The 20729-nt window shown below is 42.8% G+C and overlaps 1 protein-coding gene across 1 annotated transcript; it reads left to right on the plus strand.

Moving 5' to 3' along the window:
• The first annotated feature begins 17645 nt into the window (after positions 1-17645).
• On the plus strand, positions 17646-20095 carry LOC103209725 (serum amyloid A-2 protein-like). The gene is given in 4 exon segments (XM_007955630.1): positions 17646-17736; positions 19394-19532; positions 19932-19947; positions 19949-20095. Coding segments are annotated over 4 exon segments (393 nt in total).
• Positions 20096-20729: the final 634 nt, after the last annotated feature.

Below are 20729 nucleotides of genomic sequence, written 5' to 3' on the forward strand. Positions count from 1 at the left end.
GCCATGAAAGGGGAGAATCAAGGGCACAACCAAGTTACATAAGAGTTTTGCCTTTTTGTTTTTTGTAATGTTGGCCCATCCTTGCATTCCAAGAGTAATCCCCACTCAACTAATTATACACACACATGCATTATTACATACACATTTCTACTTGTTTCATTGGATCTATTGTATAAAAGATTGCAGTGGACCTTTAGTATAGAACACTTTTAATTCCAATCATCTTCTATTATTCCCCAAACCAGACTTACAGTAAGTTTCCAAAGAGGCATTTGGGGGTTTTGTGATCAATACATCTCTATACAATATGACATGAATTAAACAATCAACAAATACAGCATACCTGCTCCACCCAGCACTGACTTCATACAGAAGAAACATAGCACAAAATCCTTATCCTAAGAAGTATTTACATCTGCTGGGGAAAAAGAATCTGTAAAGACTAAAACTATTAGAAAGTTGTAGAGTCTCACCTTTGGATGCCTCTTCCTGTTGAAGGCCCTGGTGAAGCTGCAGGACCTGTGCTACCTACCGGGCAGATGTGGCTGGTGCTATATATACTGATGTCTGCCTAATGTGACAAATGGGGAGAGAGGTGTGAAGCAAAACATGAAATCTGGGCAATTCCTCTGGCCAGAATACAGCATTGAGAACATCAGAGTATTTCTTTCACAGACCCAATTTTCCTGAATTGTGCAATCTGGCAGCTTTTAGGAATGTAGCAAGTTAGGATTTTCTGCCATCTCTAGCTTGCCTTCTGGTGGGGAAGAAAGTTGTTGTTGTTTTTTCTATCCCACAAAATAATGTACTAATATTTGCTGTGAAGGGTATAATCCATATTAGAAAAAACGATTTTATTGTGTAGGGAATGTGAGGATACAGGGCAAACAATACCTGGTGCCACTGCAAGGGATAGGTCAGGATGAAGCTGGGACTCTGGGGGACAAGAGTAGGAAAGGGAGGAGGTAAGCAATCCAGAAAAATAAAACTTCCAGCACCCACATGGGAGTGGACTCAGTAGTGGAAAAGGGAGTCCTGTAGGCTTGGAGTTTATTCATGATCAGCTGCTATTGAAGGTCATAAAAGCAGATTTTATCTGGGGGAGGCTGTCATCCAGAAGGAGCCTTGGTGGCACAGTGGTTAAGCATGTGGCTGCTAATTGTAAGGTTGGTGGTTCAAACCCACCAGCCACTCCTCAGGAGAAAGATGTAACAGTCTGCTCCCATAAAGATTACAGCCTTAAATGATATTCTACATATGTATTTGTACATGCTATAAAAATGTCCATATACATAATAGAGCTAGTGGGGCAAAGTGATGATAACTTCTTAGCCATAGCCAACCACCCTGAGGAAATGAGTCACTGGGCATATGGGCTTGGGACCATGGTCAAGAATGACATCAAGCTCAATTGGCATAACATACTACACAAAAACATTGTTCTACATCTTACTTTGGTGAGTAGCAACTGGGGTCTTAAAAGCTTGCAAGCAGACATCTAACGTGCAACAATGGGTCTCTCCTCCTCCAGGGCAAAGAAGAATGAAGAAAACTAAAGACACATAGATACATTTAGCCCAAGGAACCAGTATACCATGTGAACCTGAGCCTACTTGACCTTGAGGCCAGGAGAACCAGATGATGCCCAAGCTACCACTGTCAACCACTAGGAGAAGAATCAAAATAGGAGACCCTGGATAGAGTGGAAGAAAAACGTGGGACAAAACTCAAACTCATGAAAAAGAGCAGGATTACTGGTTTGATAGAGTCTGGTAAAATGCCCAAGACTATGGCCCCAAATCACACTTTGGGCCTGGAATTGAACTCACTCCTGTGGCTTCCAGCTAAATAACAGATAGGTGTATGCGGTGAACATTTACACCAGGTGGGTACACTCCCTAGACCAGTCAACCATGGGAGATCAGAAAGGCAGTATCTGCACAGGGAGATAGCTCAGCGGGCAGGAATGCATAGGACAGAGGGATGGAAAGGTAAGCATAGGGACAAAGTGGGAAGAGAGCTGTTGCATTGTGTGGATTGTGATCAGTGTCATGAAAAAAGAAGTGCATGAGCTGTGGTATGGAAAATAATTTTGCTCTGTAAACTTTCACCCAAATCACAATTAAAAAAAAAAAAAAATTATAGCCTTGAAAACCCTATGGGGCAGTTGTACTCTGTCTTATAGGGTTGCTGTGTGTTGGAATTGACTCAAGAGCAACAGGGTTTTCCAGATCATCCAGGAAGGAGTCCCTGGGTGGTGCAAATGGTTAAGCATGCAACAACTAATCTAAAGGTTGGTGGTTCAAAACCACCCAGAGACTTCCTAGAAGAAAGACCTTGTGATCTGCTCTTTAAAGGTCACAGCCTTAAAAACCCTATGGAGCACAGTTCTACTGACACACATGGGTCTCCATGAGTCAGAACTGAGTCAATGACAACTGGTTTGGCTGTTTGTTTGTTTTTTATCATCCAGGAATGTTGAACAGTAGTGTAGAAATTTACCACAATGTCATGCAGAAATGACATGCCATAAAAATGAGGAGGCCCATTGGTTGCTAACATTTCAGAATAGTAGATTTAGGAAGGATCTAGAGGGAGCTGGGATGCAGCATAAGAATTCTGGGAAGATCTGAAGGGAGAAAACAGCTGTTCTGTTTCAACCAAAAAAGCAAGACTATGCTTTATTAAAGGAACTCTGATGGTGATGTGCTAAGGCATTTGGGTGCTAACCAGTCAGTAGTTCAAACCCATCAGCTGCTCCACAGGAGAAAGATGAAGCAGTCACTTCCATAAAGATTTTCAGCCTTGGAAACCCTATGGGGGTTGCTATGAGTTGGAATCAACATGATAGCAGTGGGTGGGTTGGGTGCTTTATTATGTGAATTTAGTAAGATTATCTTGGGAAGAAATTTCACGCAGAGGGCATCATCAGGGTGATGGAATCCATGCTTCACCTACTCATTCAAAACAGAATTTTTTTTTTTTTTATTTTGTTGTTGTCGAGAATATACACACCAAAACATACATCAATTCAGTTTCTACATGTACAATTCAGTGATGGTGATTACATTCTTCAAGGTGTGCAACCATTTTCACCATCCTTTTCTCAGTTTTTCCTCCCCCATTAACATAAATTCATGGTCCTCTAAGTTTCCTATGTAATCTTTTGAGTGGCTCTTGTCAATTTGATTCCACAAAGACAATTTTTAAAAGAGCATAACATGCAAGACAGATATTTTTTACAGTTAAGCGAAAATATGTTTGGTTTTAAGAAGATTGAGGGTATATCTTTGTTTTTAAGTTTAAAGATTATCTCAGAGCAATAGTTTCAGGGATTCATCCACCCTCCATGGCTCCAGAAAGTCTGAAGTTCATGAGAACTTTAAACTTTAAACAGAATTTTAAATTCTGTTCTGCAATTTCCCCCATTTGATCAGGATTCTTCTAAAAAATACAAAACAGAAAGTGTTAAAGTTCATTGGATTTACCTAGAAAAAAAAGAATGATACATGTGTGACCTGGCAGAGATGATGAGAAGATCCAGAGGGCATCAGATCTGAGCCATATCACAATGAGACCCTGGGCTGGAAGCCTGCGGAAAGCAGTAAGGCCCAACCCTGACAATAGCAGCTCAGAATTTTTGCTGGAGTGTGGTACAGGTGCCAGGAGAAAAAGAATGTTGGCGTACACTGGAGATAGTAGGAATGTAATCCCCAAGACTGATGCAAATGAATCATGGAGATTTAATAGTGGAGAAATTGGAGGATGGTAACAAGTACAACTTCTAGGCACCAGGAAGGCAGTGGGACTTGTGCTCAACTAATAGCCTAGGGAACATTAGAAGAAGAGTTCCCAGTTTTGTTAACAGAGTAGAGGTATTATAAGTAGAACATCAGAAAGAGGAGTGGTGACCCAGAAGGAAGCAAATCAGACAAGGATTATACAAGTGTTTGAGAATCATTGTCTCAGATTGTTGCTGCTGGTAGCCATCGAGTTGGTTATGACTCATGGCAACCCCATGTGCACAAAGTAGAATTGCTCCATGAGGTTTTCAAGGCTGTAATATTTCAGACACAGATCACCAGGCTTGTCTTCAAAGATGACTCTGGATGGGTTCGAACAAACAACCTTTTGGCTAGAAGTCTAGTGCTTAACTGTTTGTGTCACTGAGCCCCCTTAACCTGCCAAAATTAGGTCTGGTGCCTAACTCTGAGTCTGGGCCTTATTTAATTATTTTAGGTACAATGAGATTGAAGCTGTAGGACAGATGACTATCAAAAGATTTCCCTGTCCCTTTGGTCCTTATCCACGGCAGTGCTGAGTTCCCTTTACAACTTTCATCCCTCAGAAAAGGTGGGATTCCCCTGGTCTGAGCGGTCCAGCCCCTGAGCTGGCATGATTTTCACTTGGTCATAGAAGTAAACATGGGTGGCAAGGGAGTGGAAACAATCCACCCACATTGGTCTAGATTCATTTTTTCCTGCTTTCCTCAGAACAGAAATCATGGGCCAATGACTATAACTTATCACAGCTCTTTTACTCCATTTGGGACATTCGATGCTGGAAACCCACTCCTCACTTTCTCATTTCATTCAGGGGATTCCTGTCCTTGATAGTAATATTAGAGAACAAGCAAGAACAACATCTAGACTCCAAGAGGAACTTCCCCCTGGGGCTTTTACAAGCCATGCATGCTCTCTTTCCTTGTTACTAAATGCATTCTGCCTTCTGGGAAGGAACACACAGTTCCATCCTTCTGGGAAGGAACACACAGTTCCATCCAGCACCGTGCTTAGAACAGCAGACCACAGTGGCAGCCAGCTATGTTCATTTGTTTCTCCTGAAAAACAGAGACATCCTCTCATAGTGATACCAGAATCTTTAGGCTCTAAGGGAGTTTCCCACAAGTGACCATGTATCCAGGTTTACACAAGACAGTTTTTGTGAGTGCCTATTTTCTCAGGTTAATTATTAATAGTGCCACCACCTTTCACTCTCAAAAATGACCTGATCTGAATAATAAATTAGATGGTAAACCTACTCACATAGGCATGTGTGGCCAGCTGCTTGAAGGGTCTAAGAGACCTCCATTCTTTTTTTTCATTTATTTTTAAAATTTTTATTGTGATTTGGGTGTAAGTTTATAGAGCAAATTCATTTTTCATACTGCAGTTCACACCCACTTTGTCTCATGACATTGACTGCAATTTCCCACAATGCAATAGCTCTCTTCCCAATTTCTCCCCATAGCTGAGGCCTCCATTCTTTCTGTTACAATTCATTTAAATGGAAAAGAAGGACATAAAGGCTATTAAGAATCAGAAAAACAAAAGTAAAAAAAAAAAGGTACCATGACCAAGAATGACATTTCAGGTCTAAGTTCAGACTTGGAGGCCTACAGGAAGAATGATGAACAGTTCTCTAAGTATAAAATGAGGGAAATAATGATACCTACCTCATAGGGTTACTGTGAGGATTAAATGATTAATGCTAAAAGGGTCTTGGAACTGTTCTTGGTGTGTGTAAAGCACATAATACATTTTAGCCCTTCTTTCTTAACCAAGAAAATTCTTAATAATTTAGACTTTCCAGAAGACAGAACGGTTCAAGCTCAACTGGCATAACATGCTACACAAAAACATTGTTCTACATCCTACTTTGGTGAGTAGCGACTTGGATCTTCAAAGCTTGCAAGCACCCATCTAGATAGAACGATGGGTCTCTCCTCATCCAGAGCAAAGAAGAATGAAGAAAACTGAAGATGCATAGACACAATTAGTCCAAGGTAGACAGGTAGACCATGTGATCCTCAGCCTATATGACAATGAGACCAGAAGAACTAGACGGTTGACCACTGTCAACCACTCAGAGGGGAATCAGTGCAGGAGATTGTGGATAGAGTGGGAGAACAATGTGGAACAAAACTCAAAATCACAAAAAAAAGACCAGGTTTGCTGGTCTGATAGAGCCTGGTGAGACCCCTTAGACTATGGGCCCTACCTATATTTCAGGTCTGGAATTGAACTCATTCCTGTGGCTTCTAGCCAAATAATAGACAGACTTATAGGCTGAACATTTATATCAGGTAGATACACTACTTGGAGCAATCAACTGTGGGAGAACAGAAGGGCAGTGTTCACACAGGGAGATAGCTGTGGGGGGTGGGGGCAGAAGTGAATGGGAGGGAAGGACACAGGGAAGAGGTAACTATGGAGAGGAAGTGGGAAGACAGCTGTTACATTGTGGGGAATTGCAGTCAATGTCATGAGACAAAATGTGTATGAACTGCTATATGGAAAATGAATTTGCTCTGTAAACTTTCACCCAAATCACAATAAAATTTTTTTAAAAAAAGAAATGTTAATTAAAATAATATCACTAATAACACATTATTAGCACATCAATAAGTAAGAATACCAATCAGAATTACAGTTTTTAAAGAACAAGGGTCTAATTTTACAGGACATAGCAACAGTCTTTGAAGTCTGTGTCTTTCAAGATTACTTTATTAGAACTAACTATTGCAAAGATAAGTGTTTATGATGTAGAAAACCATCTGCATTTCTTGCCACTGCAAGAAAAGAGGGAACATTCTCTTCTTACCTTGGCAAGATTTCTTTCATTAGCAATTAGGAGGACCTGTGGTTTTTCAAGGGTAAACCCTGGAATTCTATTAGGTAGCACTAACAGAAAAAGAGACAGCTTTGAGAAACTCAAAACTTCACCACATGGGAAAGAAAAGGAAAAAATAGGATTATTAACAGATAAAATCTTTTGCATCCAAAGTCCTATTTTGTTATAGTCAAATGACACTTTTCTTGGGTTTCCATCTGCCTAAGTTCTGTTTTCTCTTACTCTTCAGGTTTCCCTTTCCAATTAGAGCTACCTGTTTAATACCCAGGTGAGAAGGTTTATGGACATCATTTAAGGCTACAATTCAAGCTTTTAAGTCTATTTTGACTCATAGCAACCTTATTGAACAAATTAGTCTGGCCCATAGGTTTTCCTAGGCTGTAATCTTTACAGAAGGAGACCTGGTGGTCTAGTGCTGAAGTGCTTGGCTTCTAACCCAATGGTTGATGGTTCAAACCCACCAGCCATATGTGGGAGAAAGATGTGGCAATCTGCTCTGTCCTACCGGGTCACTAAGAGTTGGAATTGAATCAACTCAAAGGTAACAGTTGGTTTTGGTTTGATCTTTACAGGAGCGTATCATCAGGCCTTTTTTCCCACAAAGCCTCTGGTGGGTTTGAACCGCTGACATTTTGATTAGCAGTGAGTACTTAACAATTGAGCCACCATGGCTCCTTAACAACTCATGTACTACTTAAAATATTACTGGTTTTAAAAATAATTACATCCAGCAGCACTAAAATACCTTTAAAGAAAAAAGTCAAGAAAATCTTAGCGGGAAGGGTCCATTAGCGTGGGAGGCAAAGCAATGCCCCCACTCAAAAATGCCCAAGTCCTAATCCCTGGAACCTGAGAATATGTTACCTTTCATCTTACCTTTCATGACAAGAGGGGCTCTGCAGATGTGATTACGTTAAGGGCTTTGAAAAGAAGAGATTATCCTGGTGGCACTAATGTAATCACCAAACAAGCAAAACCAAACTCACTGTCCGTGCAGTCCATTCTGAGTCAAAGCGACCCCCGCTGGGTTTCCAAGGTTAAATCTTTACAGAAGAAGATGGCCCCATCTTCCTTCTGTGGAGTGGCTGTTGGGTTTGAACTGCTGACTCTCTGGTTAGCAGCCAAATGCCTTATCCACTACACCATCAGAGTTCCTGAATGTGATCACAAGGGTTCTTAAAGGAGTCAAAGGAGATGTGAAGCAGACAACCAGAGTGAAGCAGCAGGACTGTTTGCTGTATGACAGCCTAAAGGTGGAGGCAGTTGTTTTCTGGAAGGCTGTGGTCTACAGCTGGAGCCCAAGCTCCCATCTTTAGTTTTGATATCAGTTCAGACTCCTTTTGAAGTTCTTTAAGTTACTTCCTGATTTTAAACCTACTTCCTAAGTTTAAACCAACTTAATCATACAGCTAAAGAAATGTTTTTCTTTGTAGTCAGGCACAGGTGTAGAAACAGTGTACCTTTGAAGAAAGTCTTGACGCATGACCCTTATCAGAAATTTCCTGAGCAAGCAGACATCAGGAACAGGTATGCCTAAGAGCTATCTTAACATCTTGTGACTTGGGAAAGACATTTTTGATATCCTGATGACTACCTTGAAACCCTCTAAAAAACACATACTTTGGCAATTAATTATATACCATAACCAATCCCTGCAACCTATATGTACTTGGTAAACCAATTCTACCAAAAAACCCACTATAAGATGTCTAACTTCCTTAACTGTGTGTTCTCCAATCAAAATATTTTACACTAAATTTGTATTTAACTCTATAAAATGTGCCATGGGGGCAAGGAGGCCACATCTTCTGACCTCCTCTAACCCCACAAGAGGAAGACAGAATCACCATCAGCAGCCTAAGGCCTGTTCCTGTGAGGCCAGACATGCTGCCTCTCTCCAGCTCTTTCACCAACTCTGACACCAACCGTTCCTCCCGCAGCATCCACCACCTCTCTGCTGGGTTCTATAATTCACTGCAGTGGCCACACAGAACTCACAGATTATGGGGTTTATGAGGGAAGCAACAGGCTACACAACTCAAGTTCAGGAACATGCTCAGTCTCTCTCAGCCTGCCTTCTCTCAGCTGACAGTCTCTTTCAGTATTTCTCCCAGCAGCACGTGTCTCTCTTGACTCTCTCTCAGTAGTGTGTGTCTCTCACATCTCTCAGCTGGCAGTGAGAGATTGCTTCTGCCTCCAGGAGGGCTCCTTTTGAGCCTGGCAGAGTGGCCAAACTAATCAATCCCAACATCAGAATTCTGTACACCTGAGAGAGAGAGAAGTTCCCAGAAAATTACTTGGTGCTGCTTCCAACAGAAATACCCCAGATGGATAACTTTAACAATCAGGAGCTACTCAGTTGTTCATGGCAAATTCCACCATAGAATTTACAAAGATTCATGGCTAGAAAAGCCACACTATGTGATTTACTACACTGCAGTAGCTGTATCATGAACAGCTTGGTTTTGCTTCTTGTGTTATACGCAGCTCCCTGCATCAAGGAATAAATCTCTTTCTTTTACTTTAAACAGAGTATGAGAAGATGGAGGATGGAGGCCATCAGCCAAGGAATGCAAGTGACCTCTTCAAGCTGGAAATGGCTGACCCTGCTGGTATTTGAAATACTGGTGATATAGCTTCCAGCATCACTGCAACATACAAGCCACCACAGTATGACAAACTGACAGATAAGTGCTGGCTAATACAACTAGTGTTTCTTTTTTTGTCTCCAAACCCTTCTAAATGCTTTCCAATCAGCACTTGTACATCCTTCTGGCCTCACTGCATTCCTTCTTTTATTTCTCTACTTTCTCTTCACTCCCTCAGTCTTTCTATGGCAGCCCTTTCCTTCCAACTCAGACTACTTCTGTCACTGCACATCTGCCCTTCCTGTGCTAATTTGCACCACAATTCAGTTGGCCTTTTTCAGGACACTTTGGTTGGGACAGATGCTCAAAGTGCAGTATCAAAGCCACCCCTCATGATGAGAGGATTCGGGATGCTACAATTCAGTGCACTGCACTTTGAATTTTAAAAAATGAAAAGAAAAACACTCCACAGGCTGGTCCTCAGAGATTCCCCTGACTCTGTCAACATGGCAGTCCATGGTGACAAGAGCTATTTTGCTAAAGTGCTGAGGACAGTGGTGGGTTGAATCAGAAGGGAGAAATTAGAAAGTGTAGATGGATGAGTCTTTCAACTAGTTTGACTACCAAGAGGAAGAGTATAATGTGCAAGAGTAGTGTGGGTTGAAGTGAGATTTTTTGATATGGTAATTTAATTCAGAAAATAGTTCTGGGCCCACTCCCTGCTAGGCATTGTACATAGGTTGAACAAGATCTGGTGCCTATACATAAACAAGGCAGGCATCTCACCAGGCTTAAGTGTTTCTCTAGCCATTTAAACAAGTGTTAGAGATCCTGGAGGGAGAGAGAGTATACCCAATGTGGGACTTCTCAGTCTTGTACAGTACAACTACTTCTTTCTTACAACTATCTTGTTATCCAATATTTCGTACTTGTGACCATTGTAAAAACTCTATTCTCCAATTATTTTGCATATTAAGAATGTACATCTGGCAATAACAAACACTGAGGTGCAAGGTGAGAGTTGTGCTGGGTGTGATGGTTAAGGCTCTGTGTCAACTTGGCTAAATCATGATTCTCAGCAGCTTGGCAGTTAGGTAATGGTGTGGTCATCCTCCATTTTCTCATAATGCCAGTTTTTGCATAACAACCTGGTCTTTGGAACCTAACTATGTTGGTAAGTGAGAAATGGGTGTATATCACAGGTTCTGGAGTCAGACATACTAGCCTGCAATATAGACTCTGCCCCCATTATGTGTATGACCTTAGGCTAGAATCTAAACATATACCTCTAAACCTCAGTTTCTTCAACTGAACTTCAAAAATTTACTCTGTCATTTAAATCAAGTCAAGTAAAACACAAGCCTCCGTCGGGCAAGCAGTAAGCAATTACACAATGGCAGCTTTTATATTCACTATTAACAGTCCTATCACACCCCACCAGTGTTTGGATAATCACCAGTGCGTGCTTCTGCTGAGGTTCTTATCAAATTGTGTTGTATGTTGTTGTTGTGTACTGTTAAGTATAGTGACCCTATATGCAGAGTACAACTGCCCCATAGAGATTCCTAGGCTGTAATCTTTACAGGAGATCACCATGTCTTTTCTCCTGCAGAGCCAGTGATGAATTTGAACTGCCAACTTTCCAGTTAGCAGTCAAGCACTTCATTATTGTACCTTGTATTGTAAGTATGTACCCACATATCTGACTTCCCCTCTAGAACAGAAGGTAGAATTTTATCTGTGTCCAAAAGACAAGAATAAAGATGAAGGAAATTAATATAAAAGCCATTCTTTAAGTAGAATGTCAAGAGACTGGTTAAAAAATGGATTTGGCGAATTGGAGCTGATGTTGATGAGAAATAAGTGTTCTGTATGGCAGTCAACAGAACAGCACTCCTGAGATTAGGCTTCCAAGGCAGTGCCCCTTCCTGATATGGATAGAAGTCACTGAGGGACAAGGCCTGGGAGTAGAGAAGGGACAGGAGATAACTTATTAGACAGTGAAGTCCACAATTCTTTGGATGCAGAGATACCTGAGAACAGCAAAAAAAAAAAAAAAAAACTGTAGAGGTCTGGGCATGACCAGGGGAAGAAGTAGGGGGTGAGAAATGTCTGATCTATGTTGCCAAATATATTGTATCCCTTTCTCCAGGGCTTGTGCCAGAGGCTCCTTGAGGAGCCCAGCATGATGATCAATGCTTTGCCAGCTTAGACTCACTCAGGAGAAGTTGGGGCCACTAAGAATTAGAGGGGCTTTGGTGAGGTCACACAGTTAGAGGTCAACTGGGGATCCCTGTGTCCTCACAGTCACAGGCTCATCCTCCACAGTGTTGTTTATCTTTCATATGGCACCAGGTGGCCATTCTTCCCAGAAAGTTCATCTCAGTATCTCCAACATCCACCAGCAAATTCAATTTGACTAGCATTTATTAGGCACCTCGTTCTTGGGAATACAAGGCTCAGTTGTGTTAGATTGGGATCTCTAGAGAAACACAAAAAAACCAGCAAAATGTATATATATATATTTAGAGAGAGAGAGAGAGAAATTTATCTTAGGAAAATGGCTCACAAGCGTATAGAAGCTGAGAAGTCCAAGCCAAGAAGTCCAAGACTCCGGAGGAGATGGGGCTTGCGGCCGCCTTGGCTTCCGCAAGCACAGGGGGCTGAGAGATTCAAGCTGGCAAGCAGTACACTGGTTGTTGACTCCAACAAAAGACAAATCCAAGATCTCCAGGCCGAGTGGTGGGCCGCTCACTCACGGAAGTCTGTAGTTCGCACACCAGGGTTCCAACCCCTCAAGGAATGCGGCTCTTCCCAGGATGTCCCTGGATATCTTGGAAGCAGGCCACACCCCTAGGGAAACTCCCCTTGGGCAGACTGGCCACTCAGAACACAGTCATCTGATCCCATCATGGGAACAACCACACAGAACTGGGGTCTAGCCAAGTTGTCACACAGCTCCAACTATCACATCAGTGATGCAGCGTCCTTGTTGGGGGCAAGTGTGTGGCCACACCCTGGTCCTGTAGAGCAGAGGGAACAGAGCACTCCTATTTTTTTATGTAGGCTGGCAGGTGAAGTGATTGGGATCTTTGCCACTCCAAACCCATTTCTTAGCTTTCTGGATAAACTCTAAGTCCTTTAATCCATAGCTACTGCTTCCAAAATGAAAGTTCCTTGCAAGTCCCTGAAGATACTTCCTGGCATTGTGAGAACCCAAGGAAGAGAGATTGGAAATTATTTCCAGGCTAACAGGTGACAGTATATGGCAGAGCTAAACTCATAGTAGGACTGTCTGAATCCATCATTTGGCTCTTAATTTCTATGCTCTGTTGCCTCCAAGTTCAGGTGGCCAGGTTTCAGATCTTGATGGGAACTCAAGGTCACAATCTCTACTGGAAAGGTGTCTGGTGGTTTTGTAACTGGCCTTCCTGTTAGAAGTGAGCATGGCAAAATGTGGGGCAAAGTCCAGGTTTCTACTACAAGAAGCTGAGGTTGCTATCTCCCATGGCATTCTCCAAAACTAAATAATCCAACATGGAATTACCATAAATCACTCCTCATCTTTTCAACTGATGTACAAGTTCCCAGAAAAGAACTTTTTTTAAGTTATGAAGGCAAGAAGATAGAGTAGAAAGAACTCTGGCCAAGGCATTGTGTGAGTTTTGGGTTCTGGACCTTGAATGAGCCAGTAATATTCTCTACAGTTTTTCCATCAAAAAGGGCTTTAGAGATGGATTATTTCTTAATGTGAAAAAGAGAATCATTCCTAGGAAATCTAGTGTACATGTCCCCACAGTGAAACACAACATAGGAAGTTGCACTGTTTCTAAGTAGTGAGAAGTGTTCTTGTTATTCTGGGTTTTCAGAATGTCTTACAATGACTTGTTCATTTATTCATCAATCAACTATTCTTTGAGTGCCTTCTATGCAACAGCCAACCTTTAGGTTGGCAGTCAAGTGCTTAACCACTGTACCACCAGGGCTCTTTGCATTGGGTTTGGTTTAGAAAAATTTATTTTTTGAACATTTGCAGAAGAGAATAGTGAATTACAGATGTATCAAAACCCAGTATCTCTCATGGAATTTTACAGTGTTGGTCAAACTAAGAACACATTTGGGGAGGGGAAAATTTTAAAGTCCCAATAATTCTTTTCAAGTTCTGTTTAATTTTGAAATGATTATTAATAAGTACAACTCATGAAAGGGAGCCAGGGTGGCCCAAGTCATTTATAACCAAAAGGTTGGCTGTTAGAACCCACAGAGCAGCTTCTTGGAAGGAAGAAAAAGACCTGGTGATCTGCTTCCATAAAAATAACAGCCAAGAAAACCCTATGGGGCAGTTCTTCTCTGAAATACATGGGTTCACCATGAGTCAGGGGCCAAGTCAATGGCAGCTAACAACAGCAGCACAACGACACATTTTATAAACCATCATTAACCTTCTGCACCAATTAGGTTATTTAAATATCTAAATATGTAAATGTTTCACAATTTTGAAAATTATAAGAGGTTTTCATTTTAGATGAACAATAAAATGTTATGTCAGGAAGAGACTCCATTTATATTCATTGGCAGGAAAATCCAACATGGGAAAATTGCCACTTATGACTGAACAAAGTCAAATTTTTCATTTTACTGCTATGTCTGTCTTAATCTGATTAGTTCACAAAGTAAAGAATTCTTGTTTAGCTCTCTGTATCCTAAACATTCTGCAACTCCCTGGTTTCCCTTACTTCAGAGAGACACGATTTACAACACAGTGACTGAACATAAAATGCTTTCTGGTCCAGGCAATTTGCCTTCTGTTGTCCTTTGACTAAAGTTGATTCTCTGCCTAATGGAGGCTCACATCTCTCTTTTGACATTTGTCTCTTTCCATAATCCTAACAGGATATCTTCTCTGATCAGAACTGCTGGATGGGCACATCTCCCAGACGTAGAACCTATCACCTCTCTGAAACCCCCAACCTTATTCAGGAGACCTGACCCCACGAGATCTTATAAGGGAAGCCTGTGCAGGTGCCACTCATGGAAAGATGGGGGATAATGATGACTTGAGCCCCTGCTCAAGGCATAGCTGTCCTTCTTGGCATAGAGACATGTTCACCTCCAAGCCCACCACACTTGAGAAGAAAAGTCTAGAAGTGCTAGGCATTAGGAACAGTGAGAAAGTTTCAGGGTCAAGGGAAAAATTAAGCCTGTAGCTTCCTGTTGTCTACCTGGCTTTAGCATGTCCCAAATCTATTTCCCAACTTCCACTAGGACTGACCATTTTTTCAAATCTAACATGGGATCTTTCAGACAAATGGGGAATCATCAGGGAAGGAAATAACTTGTATTTGCTCAGACTTTCACCCCAAGTTCATCATATCCAAGTAAGAGATGTATCAGCTCTAAATTCTGATTTTCTTTCATGCATCAAGGCACACTAGTGGCAGAGTAGTTAAGCATTTGGCTGCTAAATGTAAGGCCTGCAGTTAGAGCCCACCAGCTGCTCCATGAAAGATGTGACAGTCTGCTTCCATAAAAATTGTAGCTTTGGAAACCTCATGGTGCAGTTCTACTGTCCTAATACGGTCATTTTAAGTCAGAATCGACCTGACAACAGCAGGTTTTTTGGTTAATGCATCAGGGCCAATACTTCACCTGCCTTTCAACTAGTACTCTTTCCTGGCTGACCAATGCATGGCATTAGATTGGACGTAAGATGCTTCTTCTCCCACTGATCATGTGTGTGGAGGTGGTGTCGGGGGAGTGTTCTGTTTCATTTTAATTTTTCTGAATTTTCAACAGTTTTGGATCTTTCTTCTGCTTGAAATACCTGTAACAATAGGAAGACTTCTGAGGCACCCTTCAGGTGTTCCTGCATCCTGTGGTTGTTAAATGAGGCAAGCTTATTCTTGCTTAACCCTGCTGCATATCCCCCAAACCTCTACTCTCCTACCTACAATACTTCAGCTTCAGTCCACACCCAGGAGTCCGTTCTTCCTCTCCCTGCAGAGTGGTCAAGAGCCTAGTGGTCTCTTCCATGACAGATTCCACTAAGCTTTAGAGCTCTTGGTCAGTCAAATGCAAACCTTGCCATAGAGTTTATTCTGATTCGTAGTGATCCCATAGGATAGAGTACAACTGTCCCATACGGTGTCCAAGGCCCTGGTGGTACAATGGTTAAGTGCTCAACTGCTAATTGAAAGGTCAGTGGCTTGAACCTAGCCAGTGGCTCTGTGGGAAAAAGACCTGGTGATCTGCTCCCATAAAGATTACAGCCTAGGGAACCCTATAGGGAAGTTCTACTCTGTCACGTGGGGGTCATTATGAGTCAGAATTGACCCCAAATCACACAACAACAATCTTTATGGAAGCAGACTGCCACATTTCTCTCCTGCAGAGCACTGGAGGCTTTGAACCTTTGACCTTTCCATTAGCAGTCAAGCACTTAAACACTGTACTAGGAAGGCAAGTGCTTCCTTTTGTCTTGACTTTCACACATCTTTGTCCTTGTCTTACCACTTCACAGTTACCACCTGGAGAACAGTATTCTCTAACTCCTCCATAATCTACCTGCTTTCAGATATTTCATTCATGAAAGTCCCCAATGTGTTCACATTCCTCTTTCACTCAAACCTGCCCTACACCTCATGCAACAGTCCAGTCACCCTGATATCATGGGGGCACAGGCTGCACTGCTTGTCCCAGAACAGGTATTATGAAATCTGATGTCCACTGGGGCTTCACCATCACAATCACATCTCTCATGAACCATCATCATCATTCCTTCCCCAGGTGGAGTCCAACATCATTTTAAAATTCCCTGTAGGATGGTGAAGGTGAAGTACACACTCTTCTCCATAGACTCCCATTACCATTGTCCTAAAAATTTTATGTGAAATTGTTTTACTCAGGCTTCGACTAGTATGTTCAAAGTTCTGTGGTGCTACCTCTCTGTTGCCTATTGTATACATAACTGCTGCTGCAAAGAACTCTCAGCTCTCCTGCCCTCTGAGATACTCTCTGCCCCAGCAACTGAGACAGAAGTCACAGTATTCTGCCTGTGAAATCCCATGCATGCACATTCAAAAGGCAAAGACGGGAGAGGCTAACACAGACAACCTAAAGGTTGTCCATTTCAACCCATCCAGCAGCATCAGAGATGAAAGGGCTGGCTATCTGCTGCTAAAAAGATTACAGCCAAGAAAACCTTATGGAGCAGTTCTACTCTATAACGTATAGGGTTGTCGTGAGTCAGAATTGACTAGACAGCAGTGGGCTTATCGCTCTGCATCCTCAACTCAGAGTCTTGTTATAGCCTCTGTTAGCATGCATATGCTCTAATGAATTCTCTCCAAGAAGCAGACAGACACAGCAGAAAGTTTCTGGGTACGATTCCCAGGCCACGTACTGTTACTTCCCCTCTTATATCCCATAAATGGGGGAAAGGTGGAGGAGAGTCTGTCCAGCTTTCTTTCCTTGCCTTAGAAGGGAGTCTCACAGAGCACACATGCAAATTGATGGGGCTACACCTTTTAGTTTTGAGACTTATAGGCTCTAGACATGAGCTCAAAGGGACTTAATTTCTGATGCATCAGCAGTCTGACCCAGTGGAGGCCACCAAAACGACCATAAAGCTGCTCCTGTCTGAGGAGCCGTCCTCTGGTGCCCCCATCACACTCTCTGCAACCCCTTCTGCAGCTCTTCCAGTGCTAATTAGCCTCCTGACCGAGTGGTTGCCAGTAAGAGCAAGCTGTCTGAGGTCCACAGGTTGCACAATATGAGTAAATGACCTGTGGATGAGAAAAAACCACAGGTGTTCAGTAAGTTTTCTTTTGCAGTTTTCTGGGAAGAACGACCTGGGGAGGGATTTCCCAGCCACCCTGCTGGCTTTCCAGCCCCTCACCTGATCCCAGCAAGGCTGCCTCAGTATTAAATACCAGCTGCCTGTCTTCAGCAGGCAGCACCAGCAGCTCTGCTCCCCAAAAATCAGGTGAGGGGCTACACCAATGAGAGACTTTAAAACAACAACATTGTTGTCTCTTTATGAACAAGATTATTTCCTTTTTAAAATGTTTATTGGTTTTGTATTTTTCCTGTATGAGGTTTGTGCTTATCACAGTGAGTACAGGGTACATGCTTTTTCATTAATTATAGACTGCTTGAGAGAGTGGTCATTTGGCCATAATTCCCCTCTCCTTCCATCAATGTCACCTTGGTTTCCTCTTCCACAATCTTGGGGCTCAGGGTTTATGGGTCAGGAATGAGGGCTGTGGCTTTGAGTGAGGCCCTACTGCATGCAGTACTTCCTAGATTAATCACTGAGATGCTAATGACAACAAAGGGAGATAACCAGGCTCTCTTTGAAATTCCAGAGTGGTAGGTATCAGTCTTGTCCCTGTCTCCCTGACCCTCTTCTTTCTTTGCAGTGTGATGAAGTTTTTCACAGGCCTCATATTCTGCTCCTCGGTCCTGGGAGTTAGTAGCCAATATTGGTTTACCTTCATCCCTGAGGCTGCTCAAGGTAAGGATGCTGGAGGAGGGGAGGGATTGGTACCCATCTGCCGATAGGACTCACATTGAGCACTTATAAGGGTGGGAGTCGTAGGCTGTGCTCTTCTGTGCGGTAGAATGTGTCAGACATTTGAGGAGCTCTTCTTTAAACAAACTGAAACCATAGAATTTATGTTACTCAGAAAAGAACTATCCTTCTTAGCTGTTGAGTAAAAGACACATAATAAGGCCTGAAATTGGTATAAAATTTCCCTTTCCCTCTTTCCTTTTTCCTCCCTCCATCTCTTTCCTTCCATTTCTTAAATGGATAATTTAAGGAGAATCTCAGCCTAGCTCTTCCTTATGCTTCCTACGGCCAATGATTCTCTTCCTGGTTTGGTGTGTTTCCTTCACTTTGCAGCCCTTGAACTGACAGGCGAGGGGAAGCAACGCATATCAAGCCTCCATTAGTAACTGAGCAACTTAGGGTGGTCAACCACCCCGGTATGCTGTCTCTAAGGAGTTGTACCCTTGACACAGTATTTTCAATGTAACCCAGGACAGTTGGTCACCCTATTTGAATTTCAGAATAACCTCATTTTCAAGGTGAGGAAGGTAAGACTTAGAGCAGTTGAACTGGTTGCCCAGGGACTTCCCACCAGTCAGTAGACAGCAGAGTGGAGGTTTGAACCCAGGTATGCAGGATGCAAAAGCTCTGCCAGGTAGCCGCATCTGACTAGGCTGTTTCTAAAGCACAATGGTTATCAGTCTCAGCTATGCACTGGGATCACCTGGAGAGCCTTAGAAAATATCCATGGGACTCACCTCCATAGTCTGCTGTAATTGTTCTGGGCACTGGAACCTTAAATATCTCCCTGGATGATTACAATGTGCAGTCAAGGCTGAGAACCATTGTATTGTGTTGCCCCTAGCAACTCACATCATCACTACAGTCTAATTTAAAAGTTTTCAGGATGATATTTATGTCCTTAACAATCAGAATGACTCGAGTCAGAATTACGAGCACTTAGTTTGCAAGAATACATTTTTCTTATGCATCAGGGCAAAAGTGCTGTATGTTTGCAGGCTTTGTCACAATCTGCCTTTTAGATCACTGCCACACTCAAACAGTCCCCTGGATTTTATACATATCACTGTGTAAGAGTAGTTTTCACTTGTGCCCCTGGGGACACATAGCAATTTCTGTAGGTCACTTTCTTTCAGTTGTCACATCTTGAGGAGCAGGTGCTACTGTCATTTAGTGGATAGAGGCCAGAAATGCTGCTAAACATCCCATAATGCACAAAGTGGTCATGCCCAACAAAGAACTGCCTGGCCCACTATTTCAACAGCACCAAAGTTAAGAAATTTTGTTCTGTATACCATCTCCCTTCTCTCCTTTAAACATCTCACATAGAGCCCTGAGATGCGACACATCACATCACCTTGGTCAGCAACCAATTACAATACAGGTGTGCCCCAGCTAAATGCCTGTGAGTGTAATTATTGCAGAAGCCAAAAGGGATTAAGGACTGTTCTTCTCAACCTGTGGTGTTTAAGGATGCCATGGTAACAAGTTGAACTCTGAAGTCACAGAAAGATTTTTCATCCCGAGATTCCTCTCCAAGGTGTTGTCAGAATGTCTGTGTTCAAATGGTATCCTTTTTGCCATTTCCTTTCTTTTCCAGGGGCTTGGGATATGTTGAGAGCCTACACTGACATGAGAGAAGCCAATTACATAGGTGCAGACAAATACTTCCATGCTCGAGGGAACTACGATGCTGCACAAAGGGGACTTGGGGGCGCCTGGGCTGCGAAAGTGATCAGGTAATGCAGATTCCAGGAGTGGGTGAGAAAACTTGGCGGCCTTGGAGAGTCAGAAGGGGGAACACCCTGGAGGAGGTTCCTGCAGGGGCTATGCCCCCTTGTCATCTTGCCACTCTCCCCCTCCATGACCAGAGTGTGGTCTGAGTGGCCAGAAGAGCCAGACCATGGCTGGTGGGATGGGTGATTCCCAATCCTCCATAACTGGGTCCCAGGACACCGTTTATCCAGCAGAAGGGTGATCAGCCTAGGCTGATAGGACTCTGACCAGATGGGGCCAATGTGTTAGCCCCTCTTTCCTGTCTACTCTCAGTCATACCTTGGGAATGACAGAGTTAAGAAGGTGGGTCTGCTGCACATCAGCCTCATGATTCATCTCCTGCCTTCTTTCCTTGACTCTAGCGATGCCAGAGAGAATTCTCAAGAGAGTCACAGACCTTTTTAAGTATGGAGACAGTGGCCATGGAGCAGAGGACTCGAGGGCTGACCAGGCTGCTAATGAATGGGGGCGAAGCGGCAAAGACCCCAATCACTTCAGACCTGATGGGCTGCCTGACAAGTACTGAGCCCCCTCTTCAGTTGCTCTCAGACACCAGGCTGTGAGCCCCGAGGGCAGGTACACAGAGTTTCTGAGTTCTATGTCCCCAGAAACTAATAAAGGACACATAGCAGGTACCTAAAAAATGCCTAAGAAAGTGAGTTAGTTGAAAAACTGTGTCTTTCTTCATCACCAGTTTGGTACCAAGAGGTGATCAAAGAGCACCAACCAAAGGAGAAGGCTTGTCTGTGTGCTTGTGCCCACAGGGCTCTCAGCTGGCCTGAGTCTGAGGCCACACCCCTTTAGTTTTCTTGAAAACTTCAGAATGACTACGAATTATAGGCTACTGCATTGGCCTCCTCACCAGTCTCACTACTTCTTGCTTTTATCCTTCTAATTAAGGTGGCCATAAAATTCATCATCCAATTTAGTTAACTTTTAAGAGTGAAAAAGAGCCTTATTAAAAAATATGCCAGAATAACACCAACAATCACTGTTGTTTGCCAGTTTGTCTTACTGTTGTGACTTGTGTCGCTATGATGCTTGAAGCTATGCCACCAGTATTTCAAATACTAGTAGGATCACCAGGGTGGACAGGTTTCATTGGAGCTTCAAGACTCAGACAGACTAGGAAGAAAGGCCTGGCAATCTACTTCCAAAGA

Source organism: Orycteropus afer, unplaced genomic scaffold (assembly GCF_000298275.1).
Source record: "Orycteropus afer afer isolate SDZICR_OR568_19922 unplaced genomic scaffold, OryAfe1.0 scaffold00014, whole genome shotgun sequence".
NCBI classification, from domain to species: Eukaryota; Metazoa; Chordata; class Mammalia; order Tubulidentata; family Orycteropodidae; genus Orycteropus; species Orycteropus afer.